General features: G+C 43.1%; 1 protein-coding gene across 1 annotated transcript; it reads right to left on the reverse strand.

Annotated features, from left to right (window-relative positions):
- Positions 1 to 25842, reverse strand: LOC117443223 (protein FAM124A). The gene is made up of 3 exons (XM_034079185.2): positions 25797 to 25842; positions 11760 to 12514; positions 1 to 1907 (listed from the first exon to the last, which is right to left on the reverse strand). The coding sequence occupies exons 1-3, from the start codon at positions 25840 to 25842 to the stop codon at positions 1137 to 1139; spliced, it is 1572 nt and encodes a 523-aa protein (XP_033935076.2). The 3' UTR covers positions 1 to 1136.
- Between the last annotated feature and the right edge of the window lie 1285 nt (positions 25843 to 27127).

Here is a 27127-nt window from a genome sequence, read left to right on the forward strand (position 1 = left end):
GTTGTTTTTATAGGCAACCATTTAATCATCCAGGTTTAATATGTGCAATAAGTTCATTTCAATAAGTTTTGCAATAAACATTGAACCAGTCCGGCCCTCGACTAGTACCCATTTTTAAAATGTTGGCCCACTGTGTATTTGACTTTACCCTGCTTTCTCTTCATTTTAGAGGTTTGCATATATTCTACTTTTTATATGTATATGTAAGTGTATGTTACTCTCTTCTTTAATACTTAAACCAAAGTAAACGTTTGAATAAACGCCTTAAAATAAGTAAGATGGGGAATTACATTAGATATTTTGAAGCACGCATGAGGAGAAAAACATTTATTGTATGTATCTGTTATGTGATAGTTCCTTTAAATGTGTAATATTATTTACTTATATAACATTTATAAAGCTTTTATCTACATGCAACAAAAGCAACATTCACAAATACACAAGAACATGACAAATAAAGTTAGTGCTGTCGATGTAATTCCTCTATCAAACACCAGGGGGCAGAGCAGAGCTGCCATTACTGTCCACAGTGAGTCCTGTCAGCTTATGGATAGACTACAAAGAGCCTACTTTTACAGAGATTGCTTTAGAAGACCTTTTTTCTCTTGTTAAAAAAGTTTTGTTGTTCAGTTTTCTCAATTTGTTTACGTCAGGTCAGGGTTATTGCATACGGAAGAGGATTAGGGCTACGTGTGAAAACAAATTAGAAATCTGACCAAAAGTGAAATTATTTTGAGAAAAAAGTCAGAATTTAAGACTGAAAGTCGGAATTCCAATACTTTTTTTAATTCTGAAGAAAACTCAAGAAGAAAATTTACTTTTGGTCAGATTTCAAATTTGTTGTCACAAGTGGCCCTTATCCTCTTCCGTACTAGGACGCGGGATTGATTGGTTTATAAATCTATATCTTTATTCCACACAATTATTTGGATCACATCCACTTTATGTTCAAAACATGTAAATTACGATAACGAAATACAGACGCTCTGCGGGGTTTGTACAAAAACAAAACACTTTTGTAACACATTGACATTAAATGTGAACTGGATTCCACTCTTTCTTATTTCTTGCATCTTCTGCTGCCTCCAATAAAACTTGAATTAGTTCCTTCATATAAAAAAGCTCAAAACAATATATCAAATGTAGAATTCTTGGTCGTCTTCTTCTTCTATGGTATCCGCCCCTTGAAGTGGTACGCTGATAACGCTGCAGCTGTCCGACTGGTTAATGGAAACGTCGCTGAGGGAGGGGGAAGCACTCGTGTTGGGGCTGTAGACACACGACCCAAACATGGTGTAGGGGGTCGTTTTGGAGGTGAAGCTCTGGGGGGTCCGGCCCAGTGTCGCCGCCCTGTAGGCGTCCTCCGATATGCCCGGAGAGAGGGACGGTCTGATGTTTTCTGGCGGTGCTGATAGTGGCCGAGTTTGTGGCAGGCTGGATTTAATATACGCAGACACCACGGTGAGATCCACTCCTCCATCTGGATTTACTTGGTCCCCCGTGTCCACATCCGTCTCCTCCGCCCCGACTAAAGCGTCCAGGTTGAGGCGGAAAGACGGGATGAGGGAGCAGCTCCGGTTGAGGGAGTGGGGGCTTGGTGAGGGTCCAGGTGAGGAGCAGGCGGAGCGAGAGCTGGCTGAGCCCACGTTAGGGAGAGAGAACAGGGATCCGGAGCGCTGGTCTCTCCATTGGGACCTCCAGGAGTCCAGGTGGTGCTCCTCGGGCTCCTCGCAGGCCACAGGGTGGGGGGTCTGGTGGGCTCTGGGTCGGGGTGCAGAGCGATGGTGGTGGTGCCGGCGGTTCCTGTAGGAGCTGCGGGCGAAGGTGGATGGAGCCGAGGCGGATTCAGTGACGGAGGAGGAGATGTAGTAGGGGTCCTGCTGGTGGTGGAAGTGAGCACCTTGGACCTGAGGAGAAATGGGAAAGACAACAAATGAGAATTGATATAACGCGATACAACAAATAAGCTTCATGGGGGGCTTTACACACAATCACAGCAAAACCTTTATGTTTATACACTTGCAGCAGATGGGAAAAACATTATTGTATATTATAGATTTTCAAAGGCTTAGATTGCATTCGATCAGACAAAGTTCCACACCCTATCCTCAATGTTGTTGTTTAAAGGGGACATATTATGCTTTTTGGGACGTCCCCTTTCCTATAGTATGTTCTATAGGTTTTTGTGCATGTAAATGGTCTGCAAAGGCTGAAATCCCAAAGTTCCTCCTGCCTGAAACGCCTCCATTGGACTCCTTTGTTTACTTATGTAACGCAGTGACATCACTGTGTAACATTTGCGCTTCTATTGGCTAGTACTCCAACACTTGTACATGATAGGCTAAGGGGCGGGACATCTCCAATCTTCCTGATTCTTCCCAATACAAAGCTGGAGGAAACAGTCGGTCTGAAGTATTCTTAAGGTGTGCGCAATGTCATTTTTTAAAAGACGTAAAAGGTGGGAAATGCTGAATGTAAGGTTTTGTGTGACTTGCCTCATCAGTGGAGGATGACCCGGAGGCTTTTAGTGTTGTGCATTGGCCATTAACCTACAGGCAGATTTTGTTGTTTGAAACTAGTGTTAGGGAATCATTTGCTCAGGTATTCAACCTTCATGTTCTCCTCTCACTGTCTCCTTTCCTATGGCATAGGTCTACGGTCTTGGGTTCTGCTGCTATCTCTCTTAAGGAGGGGCAGCTTGGGCGCATTGTTGTTGCCAGTCTATGACAGAGCACAAGCCGTCATGAGGTAGTTTACTGATCAGGGACGCAGGTTCCCTGGCGCACATTCTTTCCTATGGACGAGAGCTCTAGTTAGATTCAGGGTCCATATTGCTTTAGTCTCACTGATGAAGAATGTTGATTATTACACTCCGAACTAGTTAACACATCGAGCTGCAGAAAGAGTTCTTCAGAATTGGTTTGGCAACCGCTGTGTCAACTCGTGACACACACCACCTGTTTTTTCAATTCTCCGGCCGAAGCTCCAAATAAACCGTCAGTGTTTGCCATCAAAGCTCCAGCTCTCCTCGTATCTCTCTGAGTCCTGTTTCCAATTGCTTCAGAAGTGTCCCCCACAACTAGGACGCTTTAAAACATATTTCGCCTCAGCTTGAAATTTGACCTTTGCAATCGCAGTTTAAAGGGGACCTATCATGCAAAATGCACTTTTGTACGTCTTTTATACATGAATATGTGTCCCCGGTGTGTCAGGGAACTCACCAAGTGTCAGAAAACACAACCCTCTCTCTTTTCCTCCATACCCAAATCTCTAAAAACGGTGCTGCAACGGAGCTGATTATTATTTCAATTTTTCTGACGTCAGAAAAGGGGTGCTCCGCCCATATGGGCAACTCTCCACCTATCAGGGGAATGAGAGACCGCTCGAAAGCACTGGAGATGCTGTAGTACATATGCCAGGCCTGTAAGTGACGCTGTAGTCTGCCACAAAAGGAGAATCAGCCCTTGCAAAAACGGGGCTGCAACGGATCTGATACAGATTTGAAATATCTCTGACGTCAGAAACAAGGAGCTCTGCATATATATATATATCTTTTTTTTTTAACCTTTATTTAACCAGATAAAAGCATTGAGATACAATCTCATTTGCAATGCTGACCTGGCCAAGAAGGCAGCAACGTTACACATAACACATAACACAAACATATAAAATACAGAGAACATAACTAAGAAAACAAAAGACAAAAAAGCAGTCTCTACATTGAGCACATAGGACAGTAAGAAAGGTGCACTACTTATTACTGCAAGAGCAGCTGGTGGTAAGGACTTCAGACGACTTCAATCTAAAACATGCTATTAAGTGCCCTCAGCTTGAGGCGTGATTGAAGGTCGTTCCAAGACCAAGGACCATAATAAAAAAGACTGCTTTTCCCAGCCTCAGTCCGCACGGCAGGAACCTGGACCCGTATCCAGGCGCTGGATCTGAGGCTGTGAGAGTCACACACTGGAGCAAATCTGGCACATATGTTCAGTGGAAGCTTTCCTAAAATGGCTTTATACATTAATAAAAACCAGTGCTGCATCCTACTCGTAGTGAGTGAGGACCATCCAGTAGGCTATACAGTTTGCAATGATGAGTCCTATAGGGTGCATTTGATATATAACACAGTGCAGCATGGTAGAGTGGGTCAAGTTTGGCCAAAACAGTGGGACAGGCGAATCTATAGATGGTATCGCCGTAGTCCAGCTGGGACAGGAATAAGCCAGAGACCAACCTTTTACGGGATGAAGTTGAAAAACAACATTTAAGTCTGTAAAGGAAGCCAAGAGTGAATTTCAATTTCTTAGTTAGAACTTCAACATGGTGTTTGAAGTTCAGATTACTGTCCAACCAAAAGCCCAGATATGTGTAGGTATCGACAAACTCAACGGAGACGCCATCAAGGGTGTCAATGGAGAAGCAAGAGGACGCTGACTTGGGAGCAAAAAGCATTGCTTTGGTTTTCTTACTGTTCAAAAGCAGTTTGGAATCAAGAGGTGCATGCTGCAGCGTGATAAAATCAGATTTTAAATTGGAAACGGCCATATCCAGAGAAGGAGCACATGAGTATACAATAGTGTCATCAGCATACATATGATAGGTAGAAAATTGCATCTGATTACTAATATTGTTTACATATAATAAAAAGAGCAAAGGCCCCAAAATAGAGCCCTGTGGAACTCCCTTCTTCAAGGTGACATGGTCAGAGACAGTACTACCCAACCTGACACATTGAGTACGGTCGGTTAGATAACTCTGAAACCAGCAAATGGCCTTATGACCGAAACGAGACACCAACATAACATTAGACATCATGTGGTGATCTACAGTGTCAAATGCTTTGGCCAGGTCAATACACAATGCAACACAAACAGATTTTTTATCCAAAGCAGCCTTAATATCGTCTAAGACTTTCAGACCGGCAGTCACTGTGCTTTGATCTGAATCCAGATTGCATAGGGTTAAGGATGTTGTGTGAATTTAAAAAAGTTTTAGCTGAGTAGAAACTAGGGACTCAAGAATCTTTGATAACGCAGAAAGATTTGAGATAGGACGATAGTTATTTAACTCTGTGGGATCACCAGCTTTCAAGAGGGGCGATACCAGAGCTTGCTTCCACACAGCTGGCAGTGTGTGAGTGGACAGGGAGAGATTACAAATATCAGTTACCTGTTGTGCTATAATCTGAGCTGCAATTTTTAAAAAGAACGTGTCGAGGCCGTCAGGCCCGGCAGACTTTTTAGGATCACCCTGTAAGACTTCAGAGACCGAGAAATAAGCTAAATCAAAAAGAGGGGAGTTCATCTCTTGACTAGGGCTGTGAGTACGACCATTTAGAGAGTCATGACTTTGCTCATCAAAAATGTGACCAGCCTTTTTGAGGTGAGCATTGAAAGCATTAGCCATACCATCTGCATCTGAAATAAAAGAATCACTGACCTTCAGTTTTTTTGGGAAACTAGAAACCTTCTTGTTCTGAAGTGATTTAATTGTTTTCCAGAACTTAGAATGGTCATTAAAACAATCAGTGGTTAAGCTCAGATAGTAATCAGCTTTAGCTTTTTTAATAAGGGCTGAACATTTATTTCTGAGGACACGAAAAAGAAGCCAGTCATCACTAGTGTTAGACTTTCTAGCTAAGGACCATTGCTTATTTCGATTATGAATTAGATCCGACAGTTCTCTAGTAAACCATGGAGTGTTCCTATTCTTAACTCTGAATTTTCCAAGGCGGGCATGTCTATTAATAATCGATAAAAAGTGATCAATAGCAAATTGGACGGCAACATCGACAGATGGAATTAACGCTATGAAGTGCCATTTAACCTCCGCCAGATCGCGTAGGAAAGCCTGCTCAGAGAAGTGTTTGAAGCAGCGCCTGAGCACAATAAGGCCCTTGGCTTTGGGCGACTTAGTGCTCCTAACGCAAGCAATAGTGCAATGGTCGCTGACATCATCAGGAAGAACACCAACAGACACATACTTATGAGCTGCATTTGTTAGAATGACATCTATAAGGGTATCATTATTGGGTTTGGCTGGGTTTATTCTAGTGGGACTATCAATAAACTGAGTTAAGTTCAAAGAATCACAAACCTGCTTAAACTGTGAAGATTTATCACTCAACCAGTCCCAATTTAAATCACCCAATAATATGATTTCAGAAGAAAACGTAGACAACAATTCAGTAAGGCTAGTAGTTGCATCCATGATGGCCGATGGAGGCCTATAACAGCCAATAACAGTGAGAGGAGCATTTGCTATATGTGGACTGCTCGAAACTCAAATTGCCTTGGAATTGAAATTGAGTGAAGGACTGAGCAGCACTGTAGTTTCTCAGCAGTGTATATTGCAACACCACCAGCTCTGCCCTTACGATCTGCTCTGAATACATTATATCCATCAATGTGAATAACAGTGTCAGTGACAGACGGTTTTAACCAGGTTTCAGAAACTACAACAATATCAGGCTTAGCAACTAAAAACCAGGTCTTGAAAACATCTAATTTGGGCACTAGGCTTCTAGCATTAACATGCAGAAAACCCAATCCTTGCCTACAGCTAAACTCATTCGGAGTTGGCAAATGATGCAGGGAAGCAGAGAAACACTCAGGACCAGGGTTAATGTTAACGTTACCAGAGAGTAAAAGCAGTAACAATATTAACAGTCTGGAAGATGATTTTTTCACATGGGCTCTGGACGCGTCGCTCCTCAGGGGGGCGGGGCTGCTCCGATCCTTCGATATTAGCGAGTCCAGAATAAAAAGGGCATACGGGAGAGCGCATTTTGTGCCATGAAACGTCAGCTATGGGCAACTGTCCACCTATCAGGGGCATGAGAGGTTGCGTGGCATGGTAACAGCATGGTAACAGCATGGTAACAGCATGGTAACATGACGCTCGTGCCTCGCCCCCCCCTCCTTTCCGTGGTCAGCTGTAGCTCATTTGCCACAGAATCAGCCCTTGCATAAACAGGGCTGGAATAGAGCAAATAGAGCGAAATGAGGCATGGCTAAAATGCATGATCTGTTTGGTATTTTGAAAAAAAACTTCACAGACATGTTTTATATAGGTATGGCCCTACAATATATTATTCAAATATAGCATGATAGGTCCACTTTAATAAGGACATTTTAGCCAAGTATTGTATGTTTTGAGAGGGGTCTTTAGCAGTGTAAGACATTACAGCAATTCCCCATATTGTCCTGAAGATGTAGTTAAAACCAGGTCACAGGGGCCACAGAGAAAGGAGGTGCATATTCAAGACTGTTAACTTCTCCCATGCAACCAAGTGCTCCTCACGCGACACACATGCAGCTGAATAAAGGAAGAGGGGGGTGGGGGGTACAAGGGAACCCCTGCTTTACAAAAGCCGGGACACTTTATGAATCACACCGACAGCTGGAGAATTCATCACCGTCCAGAGGAGCCCCATGTGTATTACACCTCCATTTATGCACCAAAAATATCTCCAAAAATAGAGACGGCTGCACTGAAAACCTGCAATTGTGCCGTCTGATTATCATTTATGTAGTTACAGGTCTGGAGAAGTAAAACTAATATGGTAGATTTCCCTGTTCTGACGTAAATGTGGACATTTGAACATGTAAGGCAGCTGCGGCAGGATTCATTTCATCGCTATGTTCCAGCTCCATGTTCTCTGTAAGTGTTTTAATGCACAGCTCCTCCTCCTCCTCTTGAAGCTGATGGTTTCGCCATGTTTCTGTTCTCCGACGTCCCGCCTGCCAACCAAACAATACAAGCAGCGAGGAATAACTTTCCACGCAGCAGCCTCGAGGCAATTACTTCACAAAGAGAACGAGGAGATGGAGGGGAGTTGGGAGATCTCCCTATGCTCACGTTTAAAAACAATAAATATCATGGAAGCAAATCTTTAAGTTCAATGAGAGCGAGAGTCGAACCGTGATTTACTGCGTCCTCACCGCAAACACAGGAAACAAGAGATGTCTCCGTTTCAAACGTGAATACATATTCTTGCTGATACAGTAGCCTACGGACTGTATCGTTTCAGATTTAAATGTGAGCCCAAATTAATCATTTAAGAAGGAATGTACTAAACAGATCAATTAAAACGTATCTGATATATTGAATAGAAGTGAAAGCCAACACATGCTATGAAAGCCAACATTCCAACAGGTGCATTTTATTACAGCAGTAGGCTACTAGACGTTATGCTAATTATGAAGTCCTAAAACCCCGAAGTTACCTCGCAAAGAGTCAATTGTTTTTTTAAAGTGTTTTTAGTTAGATGCTTGATATAAAGTCAGTGGTTTTCACAAGCTGAAGAGATCATCAGAGTTGAGTTCCACGGCATAAAATACATCAGGAAATAGCCCACTGATGAATGTGTAAAGTTTCTATGTGTCCTAAAAAAATGGGGATTGCTAACAAGTGACTGAACGACACCTAATATACAGATTTCGTTTTTACATAATAATACCCTTAAGGTTCAAATTTGACCTTTGAAATCGCACTTTTCAGCTTGGTTCTTGAGTTCAAGTGCACAGCAACTCAGCCAAGTTGTCCTAAAGAGGTAGTTAAAATGAGGTCACAGGGGCTCGAGAGAAAGGAGGTGCATATTCAGGACTATTAACTTCTCCCTGTCGGGCTCTCATGCAACTGAGGAGCACTTCTCTGTTGCACGAGAGCCCTGCAGGGAGAGCGTTGCAGAAACGCTGCTTTTTAACGTGATTCATTTGGTGCTTTCCCGGGAGCTATTGTTTTCTATTGTTCTGATTGAGAGGCCCATATTGTTAGAAAATGACATATTGTGTGGTTGATTTTAACTTCTCCTGTAAAGACATTAAGTAGAACTGTTTTTTACTTTGTCATGCCTAATCCTGTGGGGCTCCGGACAAAATAATTGACCACATATCCTACACCGTTTGATAAGATATCAACTCGTCACTATGTCAATGGTGGACAAAAACAAATGCAATTTTAAGGAGGTTTTCCGTTTTAGTGTGTTATATACTGTATGTTTTAGTGCATGTAAATGGTCTGCAAAGACTAAAATCCCTGTGTTCCCTGAGCGGTTGACCAATCCCAACAGAGCCGGCCAGCTAACCAATCAGAGCAGACTGGGCTCTGGTTTCAGACAGAGGGTGAAAAGAGGTGCTGCAGCACAGACAGTGTGAGGGAAATAAAGAGCTTTTTGAACATTAGAGCATGGAGACATGTAGAGACACTACATACTGATATACACCTGAACATCAGCAGGAGAGGACTCTTTAAAGTAGAGACACTACATACTGATATACACCTGAACATCAGCAGGAGAGGACTCTTTAAAGTAGAGACACTACATACTGACATACACCTGAACATCAGCAGGAGAGGACTCTTTAAAGTAGAGACACTACAGACTGATATACACCTGAACATCAGCAGGAGAGGACTCTTTAAAGTAGAGACACTACATACTGATATACACCTGAACATCAGCAGGAGAGGACTCTTTAAAGTGGAGACACTACAGACTGATATACACCTGAACATCAGCAGGAGAGGACTCTTTAAAGTAGAGACACTAGATACTGATATACACCTGAACATCAGCAGGAGAGGACTCTTTAAAGTAGAGACACTACATACTGATATACACCTGAACATCAGCAGGAGAGGACTCTTTAAAATAGAGACACTACATACTGATATACACTGAACATCAGCAGGAGAGGACTCTTTAAAGTAGAGACACTACATACTGATATACACCTGAACATCAGCAGGAGAGGACTCTTTAAAGTAGAGACACTACATCCTGATATACACCTGAACATCAGCAGGAGAGGACTCTTTAAAGTAGAGACACGACATACTGATATGAACCTGGAAGTGAGTCTCATGTCCTCTTTAAAAGGGGCGTGGGAACGTACTGTATTAATTACCATCCTAACAAGGGTAAAAGAACAAATGTGTCTGTGTGTTTGGAGAGAAAGGAGAAAGAGTGTAACAAAGCCTCAGTGTTTTCCTCTCGGATCATAACCCTGTTGTCCGCTGTTCTCTCTCCTCTACAGTCCACCGCCTGTTTATCCTTCGCTCTTTTCCCCTTCTTCATCTTCTGCTTTCATCACTGAGACGTGAGTTGTTACACGGCTGCATACGTATCTCTCCCACACAGGAAAAAGAGGCAGTGAGTGTATTTATTTAAAACAGAATGACACTTTAGGGAAGCCAAAGCAGGACGAAAATGTGTGTGCGTGTGTGTGTGTGTGTGTGTGTGTGTGTGTGTGTGTGTGTGTGTGTGTGTGTGTGTGTGTGTGTGTGTGTGTGTGTGTGTGTGAGTGAGGTTTTTCCAAAAGATGCAGCATGTCAGCATTAAAGTTATTTCGGTTGCATGTTAGGGGGAGAGTGTGTGCGCTAATACAACGCGACAGGATCTGTACAGTTTCCGCGAGGACAACATTTGACAATGCCGATGATGAGCAGCAGCAGGGGGTGCTGGGTAATGAGGTTGTTGACATGGCGATGATCAGAGCCTTGTGAACTTCAGTTATGTCGGGGTGAGCCGGGTCAGCCGTAGATCTGACCTCACGAGATATAAACCCTGATCCTCAGATACACATCACTGCAGGAGCGATGGAGTCCATGAAATATGTCATGCTGAACGAGTTATTCTTAAACCTGATAACATTTCAATCATTTAAAAATTCGTTGGTTTTCTGATTTGCGGTCACTTTGTATGAATTTGGGACATTTTATTGAAGAGTTAAGTTTCCAATTGTGACAAGAAAACATTCAACAACAACAACAACAACAACAACAACAACAACAACAACAACAACAACAACAACAACTGTGTGTCTTTTATCTCTTTACACTTGTATATCCTATTCTAATAGTTAAGACGATCGGTTATATAAAACTGACTGATTACAAATATACTTTAAACTTGCAATGAGATAAATACCTCCACGAGTACTACAGAACTTCAGTTGTATCATTAATTTAATAAACGTCTTAACATTATCCTGGCCCTGTTTGTGCGTGCGTGCGTGCGTGTGTGCGTGCGTGCGTGCGTGCGTGCGTGCGTGCGTGCGTGCGTGTGTGTGTGTGTGTGTGTGTGTGTGTGGCCAGGTGGCGGTCCAGCATCATGCATATGGTCCTTTGTCAGGCCAGATTAGCTTATTGTTTCCCTCGGAGCTGTTTCCAATCGCAGTAATGGACTGCTGCTTAATCGGATTGAACTTTCAGAACTACTTATCTGCCACCGCCTGGACACACCCCCCCCTCTGAAACCGATACCCTCCATACAAGCACCATGGGGTGTGTGAGTGAGTGTGTTCATTCAAGAGCTTTATTCATATTGAAAGTTTCTGTGGAAGTGTGTGTGGATATATAACGTGTGGGGCTGCGATGGAGCCACTCAGCTACGGCTCAATGAAGATATTTTGTCAGTAAATCCAATGAATAATCGTGATCAATTATCTCTATATGTATGTAATTATCATGTTGGCTATGATCTGTTCTGAACAGCGAATATGAACTGCTACCATCTAATCGGAGATACAGGGTCCTGCGATTCAATAAAGTCAGTCTGAAGCATCCTTTGTGCTCCAGTCAGTCCTCTCAGTACACACAGAGCTGAATCCAGGTCCAATGCTCGCTGAAGGCAGCATGTTGTCTCAGGGATTGTGCTGTTGTGTTAAATGTGTGTTGTTTGTTTTCCATGTATTGTGTCTTGATCTGACCATTAAAGTATTATCGTATCGATCTCGCAGCTTTCAGACTCTCACCTGCAGTAAGATCTTGTTCCCGTCGTAGTCCTCAGTCTGCCAGCGCACCTCACTGATGGGGCTGCAGGGTTGAGGCAGCAGGGGAACCAGCGTCCCCACGTCCCGGACCCTCACCTCCATCACAGCTGACTCCATCACCAGCGGACTCTGACCTCTCGGCAGCCTCTTGAACGACAGCTGGATCTCCATATCGGGGTTGGAGTACACCACGAAGAGGCAGAAGTCCTCCTTCTTCTGCGACACCCTGCGCTGAAGCAGCAGCTTGTAGAGCCGCACCATGTCCACGTAGTTCTCATGCCGGCAGTAAACTGTGAATCGCACTATTTCCTTCCCGTAGTGGACCTGACGAACGGCCCACAGCGGCGTCCCAGACGACAGAGTGAAGAAGTCCTGACTGCACGGCGTCAGAGGTAACATCCGGCGGCCATTGCTGACTTTCTCCGTGTGGTGGTATCTCCACGGAGGTCTCTGCAGAGCGCGGTGCAGACTCAGGATCTGCTCCTCGCCACCGTACGCCTCCTGGAGGAAGACGATGACCGCCATGGACGGTTGGCTGGGTGCCATTGGGCCGTTCTGATGGTGCTTCGGCCGGGAGACGGAGGCCCGCTCTGAGACCCTGAAGAGCTGCAGCTCGGGGTGAACCCACGCCAGCAGGCCATCAGCCGCGCGCTGCAGGAACCGGCCCTGACCCGGGTCGGCGATGAGGTGGACGCTGACGAGGAAGGGGTCCTGGAACTCGCCCATGGAGAACTCGCCTCCACAGACAACAGCATCGAGACAAGAGAGAGAGAGCAAGGGGAGCAGAAATGGGACAGGAGAAAGAAAAGAAGAGATAACATTATTATTATTTATTTGTTGTTTTGTTTGTCTGACTGTTTTTTGTTTACTCCTGTTTTTCTGTAAAGCGACCTTGGGTCCCCTGAAAGGTGCTATATAAATCTAACTTATTATTATTATTAACATTATAATCAGCTTGTAGAATTTGAAAAAAAACTAATTATACAAGGACACGAGCATACAAATAAATCCTATCACCTGTAACCGACAACATACATTGAGTTACATTGATGTGTAGCTTAAGGTGTAGGTGACCAACGGAGGCTGAAGAATGACTGTCTGATACGAACTGATCAAACATTTTGAATTCTTCAGAAGATGAGTAAACATGTTGAATGGGTGTGTGGTATATTTGTATGAACGCACACACATGTCCACTACACACAACACAAGCCAACAACTCCATGAATGCAACTGCTAGGGGGATGATGTGGAATAGTCCAAGTAGCAGCAACAATGGGGGGTTCCATACATTCATTAATAGTGTTTTAAGAATATTTATTTCTGCAATATCTTTGCATGGCACCTCAGAATGGTTGAGGTTAGACTACAAGTGCACTTTTGGGGACAGCAGAATCTCAGTCTGCTGAGACTTGGCTTTGGAAGCAGAGGCTCGCTGGTTCAAGTGTTTGCCTTCTGGGCACAACGTAGGCCCTTTAAAAGCCGCTGGACACCTACACGGCTGCCTGCTTCGTTAGCACCCACTGGTCCTAACATTCGGAGGGGTTACAGTAAGTGCAGTGTCTAAGTTTCAATGTGCTGTGCATGTGTGCCGATGAAAAACAATTCAAATAAAGAGATTGTGATGAAATAAATCCAAATGAACGTTATTCCTCGGGCTACCGGGCTGTCATTTCAATTTGTTAACCTCTTTGTTCAAGGTCTTAGATCCCTCTCTCCCTCCCTTCTCCATTTCACTCTTCCACATCTAACTCCATCTTTCTCCCATTTGCTATGTTTACCTTTCTCCCCCTCTCTCCCACTAACCCCCCCCCCCCCTCTCCTCTCCAGCAGACCCATGTGGAGCAGGGCTTCTCAGTGGAGGCTCATTAGTGCCATTAGGAGGTCATTACTGAAGCCCGGAGGAATGTTCCAGCCCCACGGCAGGAGCGATGCATTCAGGTGCGCCCTCCCCCTGAACCGCTGACCTGGAAAACTCCCTGGCACAGGTAGCGCAAAAACCCAGCTGAACAGTTCCCAAAGCCATATTTACCCGGTGTTTTCATTCTTACTTCTACACACCGTATCAGGCCATCTCCGTGTTCTCTGGTTTTCCAGAGGTCTTTATCTGCCCCCTCGGGGACTTGTCCCATTCCGCCTGTGCTGTGAGGCTGTCTTAGAGAAGGACACACCGTCTCCTTGTCCCTGGCACAGCGACCGTTCGGCTGCTGCCAGAACCCATGAAACGGAGAGGCCAAACTGTCTCATGAGTCCTGCTGGCCTTTTAGCAAAAGGACAGTTTCCACGTGACCAAAGAGGTGACATTTCCTAAATGTTAGGATCGCGTTACGAGGAAACGTTGTTTAAAGGTGAGAAGACCTTTCTGTACACCTGGGATGTCAGAAATGGGATTTTAAGCAACCAGTCTTGTGAACATTTATTTATAACAGTTTGGATATACATATGCAATACTTTCACGTTCTGTTTTAAGAGGAGTGTTCTTCAGGGACTACAGGTGGTAATCAGCTCGTAGCTACATCTTGTACAAATCTTCAGTCTTTATTTATTTCTATAATTGTTGGGGAAGACAAATCTATAAAAAAGTCATTCCAACATGAAGTTGAATTACATTCTTGTCAAGATGTCATGCCTGCAGGTGAGGCCATTGGGAGTGTACAGTGGGACTTGAACCCCTTGCATAACCTTACTTCCGATGGGCAAAGATAATCCCTGTGTGTTACACTTAACGTCAATTACTGTATTTACAAGTTCTATAGTCATTAGGGATCTCACACACACACACACACACACACACACACACACACACACACACACACACACACACACACACACACACACACACACACACACACACACACACACACACACACACACACACACACACACACACACACACACACACACACACACACACACACACACACACACACACACACACACACACACACACACACACACACACACACACACACACACACACACACACACACGTTTGCTTTGATTTGAAAACATATAATAATCCTTTATCCAACATCTCAGTTTCTTGCTTTTCTGACTGTAACTTCCGACGTTCCTTTTTACCTCAGCCAATACAACAGGGTTTGGCTCGGTTTGTTTGTCAGCGGGATTATGAAAGAAGCGCTGGTCCGATGTTCATGGAAAAGTATTCAGTGATGTCACGATACACCTGAAAGAGTCTCGTCTGAATTCTACTATGTGGACTCCTCGTGGTTTATGTGCACTGTTTATTAGCCACCATATGGAATGCAGTGGAATACAATTCTGGAATAAATGCTGCTATTTCTAAACGCTACTGTTCTAGAGAAGGTTTCTTTCACTTTACGGTTAGCTTGGAGTTATGAAATATATCGCTTTGTACTCAAATACCTTTATTAATCAGCCTTTCGACTCCCGACGTCTTTCGACCTTTGTAAAACAGTGTGTGGTTGTCGTTGACCTATCACAGTTGATAAACCATCCAATAATTACTGAAAAGAACACGTGACACACGTTGCAGATACGTGCAGAAGAACGCTGAGCTGTTTACTGTAAATCATCTCATTTCCGTGAGTTCACATCCTGTACGCATCGGTCACGAATACAACAGAGAACTCGCTCAGCAGCAGCGAAAACATACACCAGGTACTGCTGACTTTCCAGAACATACAACTCAATCCCTTGCATATTGAAGCGTGTGCTTTCCTCCAGCGAGACGATGCATGGGGAGCTGGCGCAGAGACGAATACATTAGGGATTAAGTCACCCCAATCCTGATGGACTGAAGGGGGTTTGTGAGCAAGGCTCTGAAGGAGTGAGTCTCTAAGCTCTTAATCCACTCCAGTCTTCAAGCTGATGTTCTGACTCGACTGACACACTGCGCACACACATCCTCGACACACACACAGCATGTATTTGTAGAGAGGCGTGTCTTCTTCTCTTTCTCACAGACTTCTACCTTCGCTGTGTGTTCGAGTGGTAACCGGCAACACATGTACGCACAGAGGATGACGTGAGATAAAACAACACGCCTTCTGCTGGCCCCTGGACATATGAGAGTGATTAGCAGTGTGCGTGTGTGTGTGTGTGTGGTAGTGCAGTCACAGCTCAACTAGCTTGGCCCTCAGTCTAAGTCAAAACAACTGAAGGAGGAAATTTAAGATGGGGGCCTCTTTTTGTCGTCTGGTTACAAAAAATAAAAGATGCAAATTCCAACTTGTTTATGAAGGTTTCACGGCAGCCAAGGAAACTAAAATGTTAGTCCTAACTATAATATTAGATCTTAAGAGTCCAGTAAAACCTTTCAGTATTTCAAAATGTCCAATAGAGAAGTTTTACTCTATGATTAAAGTGTGCCAAGTTACTTTTCTAGTACCGAAATATCATCCCCGTATAAGTGGGTATGGCACACTTGTTGCTTAACCAAGTAATGGAGCGACATTATCATTTATGTGTTGTGTTTCAGCTGATTAATGAAATCCAGTATTCTCTGACTGAGGAAACAGTTGAACTACTTTAAATTATAAATAACTTATTTAAAATCACGTTGGTTTCCATGAGTTTCTTGTGTAACCTCACTTCTGATGGACGCACATATCCCTGTGTGTTGGTTAAGAGACTTGGATGCCACTCATTGACTTCATTTACAAACCGTGTGACTTAAAATGGCCACAAGCTAAACCTGACGTGATTAACGGGAATCAAATTCAATAAGCCGATAAAACAAAGGATTCACATTCGATGAAAGCCATTAAACCCAAGAGATACGTTAATCCTGATGAATGGAATCCAGTATTCTCTCTCTTTTAGCTTTTGGTCTCCATCTCCTCCGGGAGATATCTGTCTCTTTAACTGCAGAATACATGTTTCTGTTTGCTGCGGGTTTCAACTTTTTATTACTGCTCTGGCGGAAATTGGACGCTATGAGAGCAGAGAGAGCAAAGCCACGATGAGTCGAGCATCCAATTTCCTTAGAGTATACAAATTAGACGTAAAAACCAAAATCAATGATGACTTGCTCCTATTAAGTTTTTTGTATGTATGCAAAGCCTAGTCTTAATTCTCTGTGTCATCGAGCTTCATTTGTATCCAAACACGTTTAACCCTCAGACACAAAAACTAACAAAGGAGCGTTAACCCTTAGATGCATAAGTGGGTCTCTTTTGACCCGGTGAGCTGGTTTTCTTGAAGTATCTTTGTAATTACATTTTATTATCTTTTCATATTCCAGCTATTCTTCAAAAAACATGTTTTGGATATCATGCCCTTCTAATTTTAAATTTACATTTTAAGAAATGGTAGTTTTTGTATCACGACCCCCAGCTTCCATAAGTGGGTCAAAAATGACCTGCATGCATTTTCTATGGGATCCTCTGGGGAAACGTTTTTTTTCAAAATGTAAATTTTTTTCTAAAAGTATAAATAGTGAAATATTAAATATAAAATATTTCTAGTGTGAACCAAAATATAACACTAAATATTATACAAGTGATTTTTCTAAACCAAAATGACAAAAATAGCATAAAAAGTTACACATGATTCTAATACGGGTCCTTTTTGACCCACTTATGGAAGAGTGTAAGGTCCAGGCACTCTAAGGGCACCTCACGGAGCGTCCACACTACAGCTTCAAAAAAATCTTGGAGCTGGGCGTGTCTGGAGCTTGGGGATTTTATTCAAGCAACGCGACCAACAACCAATCACATGAATCTCCCGCCCCCGACATACAGAGCAAAAAACCCCGGGGATTTTATGGGAGCAATATATATATAAACTCCCCAAACAGGCGAAAACCTACCAGTTTCCCCCACTGTCTCTGCCACCTCCCTCCATGCCTGGTTCCTCCGGTTTGTATCCGGTAGGTGAAGAGGGTCTGGTCATACAAAACCGGGTGATTTGCTACGGCGATAGTTAGTTTCTCCTCCGACTTTTTTTGAAATATAGAAATGAACGGCGGGATATCTCTCCCAGCTTAGACGCGGTTTGATTGGCTACGGCTTCAACTGTCAGATTTTCCGAAACGGGATTTGATTGGCTGGCGCTGGCTACTCCGGCGTCTCCGGCGTCAGAAGTTGACGGAGACGGACCGCTATGCTACCCACGACGTCACTCCATTCAAAGTGAATGGGCAGATTGGAGTTGTCGACGCTGTAGTGTGGACGGACCGTTAGAGTATAATATTTTTAGTAATAAGAAAAGGTCCTCTGCACCAACCTTTCCTTATAAGCCGTAAGGGTTAAAAACACATGATTGATTCATACTGGAGGACATATTCTTTCATTAGCATCAACACGCATCAAAAAACACGAGACAGATTCAGTGGCAGCTTCGGCAGGTAACGGTTAAGCAAAACAAAGACTGTGGGAATATATCTTCCTGAGAAAGAAATCAGGAGTAAAAGGAAGACTTCAAAACAGTGAATGAAATCAACACGCATCACATCGAGTGCAGACGTTTGTTAATCACTCATTCACTCGTGCTGCTGAACTCCCTACAGCGACCAATAGGGATTTATCTGCAGCTGAAAGACGTCCCTCTTTAAGCAATGAGTGCACGGCTGTTTGAGGCAATTAGTGAGATGTTTTAAGAAGACAGTGTCTCCAGTAGTAGATTTACACTCTGATGGTCTTCGTTTTTTCATCTATTGAGAATTTAAAGAGAATCTAGAACCACTCCAGCCTTATCAGAGCAACCTGGACGGTTCACAGAAGAGAAAAGCAGTCGGATGTAAGAGTGGAGCCGCTGCTGGTGTCGAACTTGAGAATGAGGAAGATTAGAGATGGGTTACGACAGTCTGTTGTGCGGGGAAGGATTAGAGAAGGAGGCTTAGGGACGAGAGCAAAGCCCGTCGACAGGGCTCGTCCAAATTCATGCAGGCCATGTGGCGTTCACTGTCCAAACTGACCTGGGACAAGGCAGCTTCGATTAGTAGAGCAATACAAACGTGGTGAGGTGCCGATGATGTGACCAGAGACTGTAGACACAAGGCCGTGACACTCGCTAACTCTACTTGTATGCTCATAAACAAGTTTGAGAAAAGGACTGTCAGGATATAAGATCTTATTTTATCATTCGAGCCAAAAGAAAACAATATTTTTGGGATTTTAATACAATCAATTATTATTAGTCTTTATCTTTGTTTCATCTGTAGTTTGGTCTGTTTTTGGCTAAATATGGGGCGGGGGGTGGAAACAAAAAAAACGAGACAAAGGGAAACTAAGAGGTGCTGGATTATTTAAATTAAGCTTTACTCCAAACATTAAAAAACAGCAGAAGAAATACCGTATAAACATCCAGTAGAGATCACACACACACACACACACACACACACACACACACACACACACACACACACACACACACACACACACACACACACACACACACACACACACACACACACACACACACACACACACACACACACACACACACACACACACACACACACACACACACACACACACACACACACACACACACACACACACACACACACACACACACACACACACACACACACACACACACACACACACACACACACACACACACACACACACACAGTAGAGATCACACACACAGGTCATTCAAGGAGAGGGAAAACACACTCCAACACACGATGTTTACATAGTGTCCTTGATTTATCCGTCTGCATGATTACTTAAGTTTAAACACAGACACAAGGTTTACAAAGACTTTACTTTCTATTCTCAACAATGATTGGCTATTTACATTTACACAAAACACGATATCTAACCCCCGAGCTTTTGTCATTCCATAAATTACAAACACGTGTACTGTATATCCCAATGACACACAATGATGTGTGCTTTAACATGATATCAATATTCAACTTCTTAAATATCACTGACGTATCAGAAAACTCATATTCAGGATCAGGAAAGCCTAATCAAACCTGATTTCTACTTCCTTTTTTTATTTTTAAAAGACACCCGATCCACAAGCTAACCTTGAGTTCCTCTGAAAGTCCCGAGTATAATTGGACCTCTCATGCAGGGTTTGGACACACACACACACACACACACACACACACACACACACACACACACACACACACACACACACACACACACACACACACACACACACACACACACACACACACACACACACACACACACACACACACACACACACACACACACACACACACACACACACACACACACACACACACACACACACACACACACACACACACACACACACACACACACACACACACACACACACACACACATTAAACTGGTTAGAAGGAACCGAGGGGAACCATACAAACCTTTAACTTCAACAGTCATTGTTTCATTCAACGCAATGTGCCGATCCAAAGCAACTAAGCACACTTCAATGAGCACCTCCTCAGTAATTCATTGACATAAAGAGGTCCACAACAAGGCTGCCAGACACACCTTCTCAATTAAAGCTTAACAAGCAGCTGACTGCAGCGTTCAGCTCGTAGTACAACCCTCGATCTGGAGGACATTTGGAAACACTTAATCCAAGCTGCTCTACGCTATGTTCAACTGGGAGAAAGCACCAGTGTGTGTGTGTGTGTGTGTGTGTGTGGTCCTTGATCCACCAGGTGCCATTTAAACTGACTGTATTTGGTTGACATCACTGTGTGTGGTTTGGCGTTTAAAAAAAAATTCTCAACACTGTCCTTCAAGACTCGTACGTCACCTTACGAAGTGTCTGACTATACAAACTCGCTTAAAAGTATATATATGCGGTTGCCGCCGAGGCTGCCCCCTGTCGCCTTCACTGTTTGCAATCGAGCCACTTTCCATCGGTCTTAGAAGCTCACCAGCTGTTACAGGTACCGATGGGAATGGGGTTGAACACAGGGTTTGGCTGTGCGCGGATGATTCGCTGCTCTGTGTCTCGAACCCTCCGGCCAGTATTAGTGGGATTAGTACAAGGTGAACATCGGTAAGAGCGAATGCTTCCCTCTTAATCTTGCGGCAGAACAGATTGCGGCCCAGAGGCTGCCTTTTCATTTGGCCTCCTCTGGTTTCCGGTACCTGGGCATTAATATTTCACATCGTCTCCCCTGACTTCATAAGCATAACGGTTTGAAGTTGGTGAAGGAGGTTAAGTCTGACCTACAGCGCTGGAACTCTCTCCCTCTCGATTGTAGGTAGAATCAATTCAATCAAAATGAATGTGCTTCCCAGATTCTCATTCCTTTTTCAATGTTTCCCATTATTCCTCCCCAAGTCTAAGGACTTAGACAAGACTATTTCATCTTTTATTGGGCAGGAAAGACCCCAAGGGTAAAATATTCTGTCCTACAAAGGGCTAAAGAAGATGGTGGCCTTGCTCTTCCTAACCTTCATACTATTGGGTGGCCAATATTCAAAAGATTCACACTTGGCACGACTCCCCCGTTACAGACTGCTGCCAGATGGAAGTCTTGTGGCTCCGTCTATTTATCGTCGTTCATTTGTGCCCCCCTAAAATCATATCCTGCTAAATGCGTATCTAACCCAATCGTACAATCTACTGTAAAGATTTGGAGGCAATTTAGACGCCACTTTAAAATTGTTTCCCTTTCCCTGCTAATGCCCATTTGTAATAATCATATTTTTCCTCCTTCATCTCTTGACCCAGGTTTCTCTTTGTGGAAGGCTTGGTTTCTGTCAAACAACTTTTAGTTGATAACATTTTTGTCTCCTTTGATATTCTCAAAACTAAATTCGACCTTCCAAACTCTCAGTTATTTAGATATTTTCAAATCCGAGACTTTGCTCGTTGTAACTTCCCCAATGTTCCTCATCAACCACCTGATTCTCTCGTCGATACAATTCTATTGTCCCCTGTAGTCCGTGGAGTCATTTCAGCCGTGAAGTTAATTATCAGCATTATCATCTCCTTTAGCGACTAGGAACATCCGGGAGAAGGAGCTTGGGGCTACCTTTTCAGATGAATGGTGGCAGCGGGCCCTCGACAGATTCAAGTCTACTTCATCTTGCGCCAGACTGACACTGATCAGTTTAAGGTCCTACAGATCACACCTGACCAAAGCTAGACTTAGCAAACTGTTTGACTCAAGTGAGATGTGTGATAGATGCTCTCTCTCTCCGGCCAACCACACGCACATGCTTTTCTCCTGTCCAAAGCTGGGTTCATTCTGGTCCTCTTCTTATGATGCACTCTCGAAGGCCTTCGATCAGCCGGTGGTTCCTAGCCCTTCAATTTCTATTGTTGGTGTCCCTGAGGAATTCTCTAGTTTCACCAACAAGGAGAGCAATGCTATGCTGTTGCTTCACTTGTAGCCCGCAGACGTATCTTACCGCAGTGGAAGGACCAGACACCTCCATCTTCTCAGTCGTGGTTGAAGGACTTAATGTCTTTCTTGTACTTAGAGAAGATTAAGTATAGTATAAGGGGATGCTCTGATACATTTAGCAAAACCTGGGATCCTATTCTCTCTTTTGTTAATTATATTCCTTCTTTAGGGGATTAGATAATTCTATTACTCATTAATGTACGCCGTAGCTAGGGGTGGGCGATATTGAAAAATATATTATCACGATATTTTTCAAGCAGTATCACGATAGACGATATATATCACGATATTTTTTCATGTCGGTTATTATGGTTATTTTTCAAGTTACTCAACAGTACAAGCACCTACAAGGTAACAGAAACTAACACAAAAAGGAGCAACAGACCAAAATAGCATTTCAAGCAGTTTTTATTTCTGAAATGAATCCCTGAATGAACAATTCAACATTTTGATATGGCTTCAAGGCACAGTTTCTCAGTATAAAAACGAACTTTCTGAGGTAGCACGAGCAGTGAACATCAATAAACATGAAAAGGAGGGTAAAACATAACTAAGTAAAACATAAAACATCAATGAGGAAAAGTCAGTGCCAAACAATTCAAATGTAAACTTTAGACTTGAAGTGCAATAAAAGACTTTAGCAGAACTGAAGGGAAAAGTCTTTTTTTTTTATAGTTTTTTTTATAGTTTTTTATCACGATAGATACGATATCTCTGAAAAAGCATATCGTGGAGACCTAATATCGTCATATCGCCCACCCCTAGCCTAGCCGTAGCTACTATTTTGAGACTGGACGGTTATAATGCAAAGATAAGTGATTGTCTCCTTTGGCGTGTGAATGGCATGCAGCCCAATGTGCAACACAGTGTTTCTTTGTGTTTCTGTGCTTTTATGATATCCTCTTGCATTTTTTATTTACTTATTTTTGCTCCTCTTTTATATCGTATCGTGACGCTTTTCGGTTTTGTTTTGTAGGGGGGTTGGGGGGATGGTTACTATGCCATGTTTGTTGTAAAAAAAATGTAAAATTGGGTGATCTTATGTCAACCGTTTGTATGTTTTAAGATTGATGGCCCAATAAAAATACTTGTGAAGAAAAAAAAAAAAAGTACATGTGGTTGTCTGCCAGCTGTCTTTAACCCAGTTTTAAGATAAATGCCATAATTAAAATGGTAGTTTCTAACTATATACATTTTGACTGTATTTTTAGACCTCGTACGTTTAAGTCAGGCGTGTCAAACTCAATTTCATCGCGGGCCACATTAGAATTATGGTTGCACTCAAAGGGCCGGTGGTAACTTTAAGACTATATAAAAATACATAGATAAATATAAATAATATATATATATAAAATAATGTATTATTTTACAATATTTCCTCTGCATTGGATTATTATCGGATAAGGTAATAACTTAATAATTAACTACGCCTGAAAGCAGAAGTAATTGCAGTGCGCATCTCACAAAATGAGATGCATTGTGGGACATGTAGTTTATGGGCAACGTGCTATAATAAACGTATTATATTCTTTGCAAGCTCTTGTGGGACCACAGCAAATGAAGTGGCGGGCCGGATTTGGCCCCCGGGCCTTGAGTTTGACACCCCTGGTTTAAGTGATCAAAGAAACAACGGAGCAAACATCAGTAAGCAGCGAACAAGAGTTGAGAAACACACTTATTTTAAAGTTAATCTGTTTTATTCAGTGTTTTCTTTAAATGATTTAATCACTGGGTCCATTTGGTTTGTAGTCACTTTTTATTTTCTCTGCCTTTTTCTGTGTGACTCAAAGTGCTGAGTAAAGCACAAACGATTCAGTGTTGCTGTTTTTAATTTCGTCTAATTGACATCAGCCACTCTCTTCGTGCCGTCTGTCCCACAAGCTCATCGCATCCGCACAGAGGGAACGCTGATGCAAACAAAAGCTTTCTCTACGGCTGCATGTACAGTTTCAAAGAGGCCCCATTATGGCTTTCGGGGGTTTCCCTTTCCTGTCGTGTGTCATAGGTTTCTGTGCATGTAAATGGTCTGCAACGGGTACGATCCCAAAGGGGGTTCTCCCCCACACTCAAAAGAACGGTGTCGAAATGAGTCCTAAAACACAGGATACAACTCAGCCTTTTGGGGTTCGCTCGTCTCTCAGTCAAAGCTGTTTTGGAAATGTTTGTGGTTAGAAGCCTGAAATAAAGTCTGTTGCTAACACAAGCAGAGGATGTTTTGCAAGTCTGCCTGTAGCTCAGCGGTGGACGGGGATATCCCATTGCTGTTTGTCTAGCGACCCCCATGCCGTGCTAACTTCAGGGTCAGCCGACAAAGATACGTCATAACATATATCACCCTTTAGCTCTAAAGGTCACCTATTATGCAAAATGTACTTCTTCATGTCTCTTCTACATCAGCGTGTGTCCCCTCTTCTTCATGTCTCTTCTATATCAACATGTGTCCCCTCTTCTTCATGTCTCTTCTACATCAACACGTGTCCCCTCTTCTTCATGTCTCTTCTACATCAGCGTGTGTCCCCTCTTCTTCATGTCTCTTCTACATCAACATGTGTCCCCTCTTCTCCATGTCTCTTCTACATCAACATGTGTCCCCTCTTCTTCATGTCTCGTCTACATCAACATGTGTCCCCTCTTCTTCATGTCTCTTCTACATCAACATGTGTCCCCTCTTCTTCATGTCTCTTCTACATCAACATGTGTCCCCTCTTCTTCATGTCTCTTCTACATCAACATGTGTCCCCTCTTCCTCATGTCTCTTCTACATCACCATGTGTCCCCTCTTCTTCATGTCTCTTCTACATCAACATGTGTCCCCTCTTCTTCATGTCTCTTCTACATCAACACGTGTCCCCTCTTCTTCATGTCTCTTCTACATCAACATGTGTCCCCTCTTCTTCATGTCTCTTCTACATCAACATGTGTCCCCTCTTCTTCATGTCTCTTCTACATCAACATGTGTCCCCTCTTCTTCATGTCTCTTCTACATCAACATGTGTCCCCTCTTCTTCATGTCTCTTCTACATCAACATGTGTCCCCTCTGTGGAAAGAGACTCTGAAAGTTTCAGGAACAAAGATTCTCTCTCTTTTTGATCCATTTCTATAAAAACCAATCAGCACTTTGGAAACAGGGCTGAAACAGAGGGGATTATGGGTAATGCTGCAATTATCTGATTGGTGTTTGGAGCTAAACACTTCAGAGACATGTTTTGTAGAGACCTATAATATATTGATGAAAAGCAGTATAATAGGGGACCTTTAAGAATCTGAAAGGGCTTCATGCAAAGGCTCGGACAGATGGTGACATGTTAAGTGAGATTAGTCGTTCATGCCGCCTGCAGCTGCCGTGTTCTCCGTCTTTAGAGCGGTCAGGAGAAAATAGGTTTGATTCAAGACTCTTCAACTGAGCTCCGCCCCAAACACTTAATCACACGACCTCACTCTCTATCGGTCCCAGCAGATGAGTGTCCGTTCAGCGTGACCTGTGACCCTGCCCCACATTGGTCTCTCTCTGTGTGTGTGTGTGTGTGTGTGTGTGTGTACACGTATGTAAGAAGGAGGGGGTGGCCTGTCAGAATAATGAATGTTTTGTGCAAAAGATGGTTTTCATACTAGACAGAGGTCAGACTATTACAACAGAAAGACTCCCAGCAGAGACACAAATACTAATAGACTATAAACATGCATGGTTTGTCACACTTGGAATACCTACAAAAATACACTGTAGATGTATTTATTACTTGCAGATGTAGGCGCATGAAAATGTACACCACAGCCAGCATCCAGAAGAGAACAACTTGGAAGACCACGAGACAGATTCCGTGGATCCAACTTCAGGTAACGGTTAAGCAAAACAAAGCCTGTGGGAATATTATCTTCCAGAGAAAGAGATCAGGAGTAAAAGGAAGATTTCAAAACAGTGAATGAAATCAACACGCATCAGCATATTCACAGAGTCTTTGTGCTGCAGAGGTCGAGCCAGGATTGATAGTCGTCGAACAAAAGCTTGGCGGTCACCAGCAGACGTTTGCCCGCTGAGAGAAACGTACATGTGTGAGAGTGTTTCTTTGCATATGTGCTTTACTGCAAGTAAGCAAAGTATACAAATCTCAGAGTTATCTTATATAAACAACACACTTCATACCCTGCAGATTCTTCAAAGCTAAACACATTCCTAGTTTCAAGAGGAAATATTATGCCAGGTGTATATCAGTATGTAGTGTCTCTACTTTAAAGAGTCCTCTCCTGCTGATGTTCAGGTGTATATCAGTATGTAGTGTCTCTACTTAAAGAGTCCTCTCCTGCTGATGTTCAGGTGTATATCAGTATGTAGTGTCTCTACTTTAAAGAGTCCTCTCCTGCTGATGTTCAGGTGTATATCAGTATGTAGTGTCTCTACTTTAAAGAGTCCTCTCCTGCTGATGTTCAGGTGTATATCAGTATGTAGTGTCTCTACTTTAAAGAGTCCTCTCCTGCTGATGTTCAGGTGTATATCAGTATGTAGTGTCTCTACTTTAAAGAGTCCTCTCCTGCTGATGTTCAGGTGTATATCAGTATGTAGTGTCTCTACTTTAAAGAGTCCTCTCCTGCTGATGTTCAGGTGTATATCAGTATGTAGTGTCTCTACTTTAAAGAGTCCTCTCCTGCTGATGTTCAGGTGTATATCAGTATGTAGTGTCTCTACTTTAAAGAGTCCTCTCCTGCTGATGTTCAGGTGTATATCAGTATGTAGTGTCTCTACTTTAAAGAGTCCTCTCCTGCTGATGTTCAGGTGTATCTCAGTATGTAGTGTGTCTACTTTAAAGAGTCCTCTCCTGCTGATGTTCAGGTTGTATATCAGTATGTAGTGTCTCTACTTTAAAGAGTCCTCTCCTGCTGATGTTCAGGTGTATATCAGTATGTAGTGTCTCTACTTTAAGAGTCCTCTCCTGCTGATGTTCAGGTGTATATCAGTATGTAGTGTCTCTACTTTAAAGAGTCCTCTCCTGCTGATGTTCAGCTGTATATCAGTATGTAGTGTCTCTACTTTAAAGAGTCCTCTCC

Source organism: Pseudochaenichthys georgianus, unplaced genomic scaffold, assembly GCF_902827115.2.
Source record: "Pseudochaenichthys georgianus unplaced genomic scaffold, fPseGeo1.2 scaffold_557_arrow_ctg1, whole genome shotgun sequence".
NCBI classification, from domain to species: domain Eukaryota; kingdom Metazoa; phylum Chordata; class Actinopteri; order Perciformes; family Channichthyidae; genus Pseudochaenichthys; species Pseudochaenichthys georgianus.

Coding starts and splice junctions, on each gene's coding strand:
- LOC117443223 (XM_034079185.2), bottom strand. CDS start 25,842: ATGCGCCTACATCTGCAAGTAATAAATACATCTACAGTGTATTTTT. Junction 12,515..25,796: donor TACATCTACAGTGTATTTTT/GTAGGTATTCCA, acceptor TTGTCTGTGGAG/GCGAGTTCTCCATGGGCGAG. Junction 1,908..11,759: donor GGAACAAGATCTTACTGCAG/GTGAGAGTCTGA, acceptor ATTTCTCCTCAG/GTCCAAGGTGCTCACTTCCA.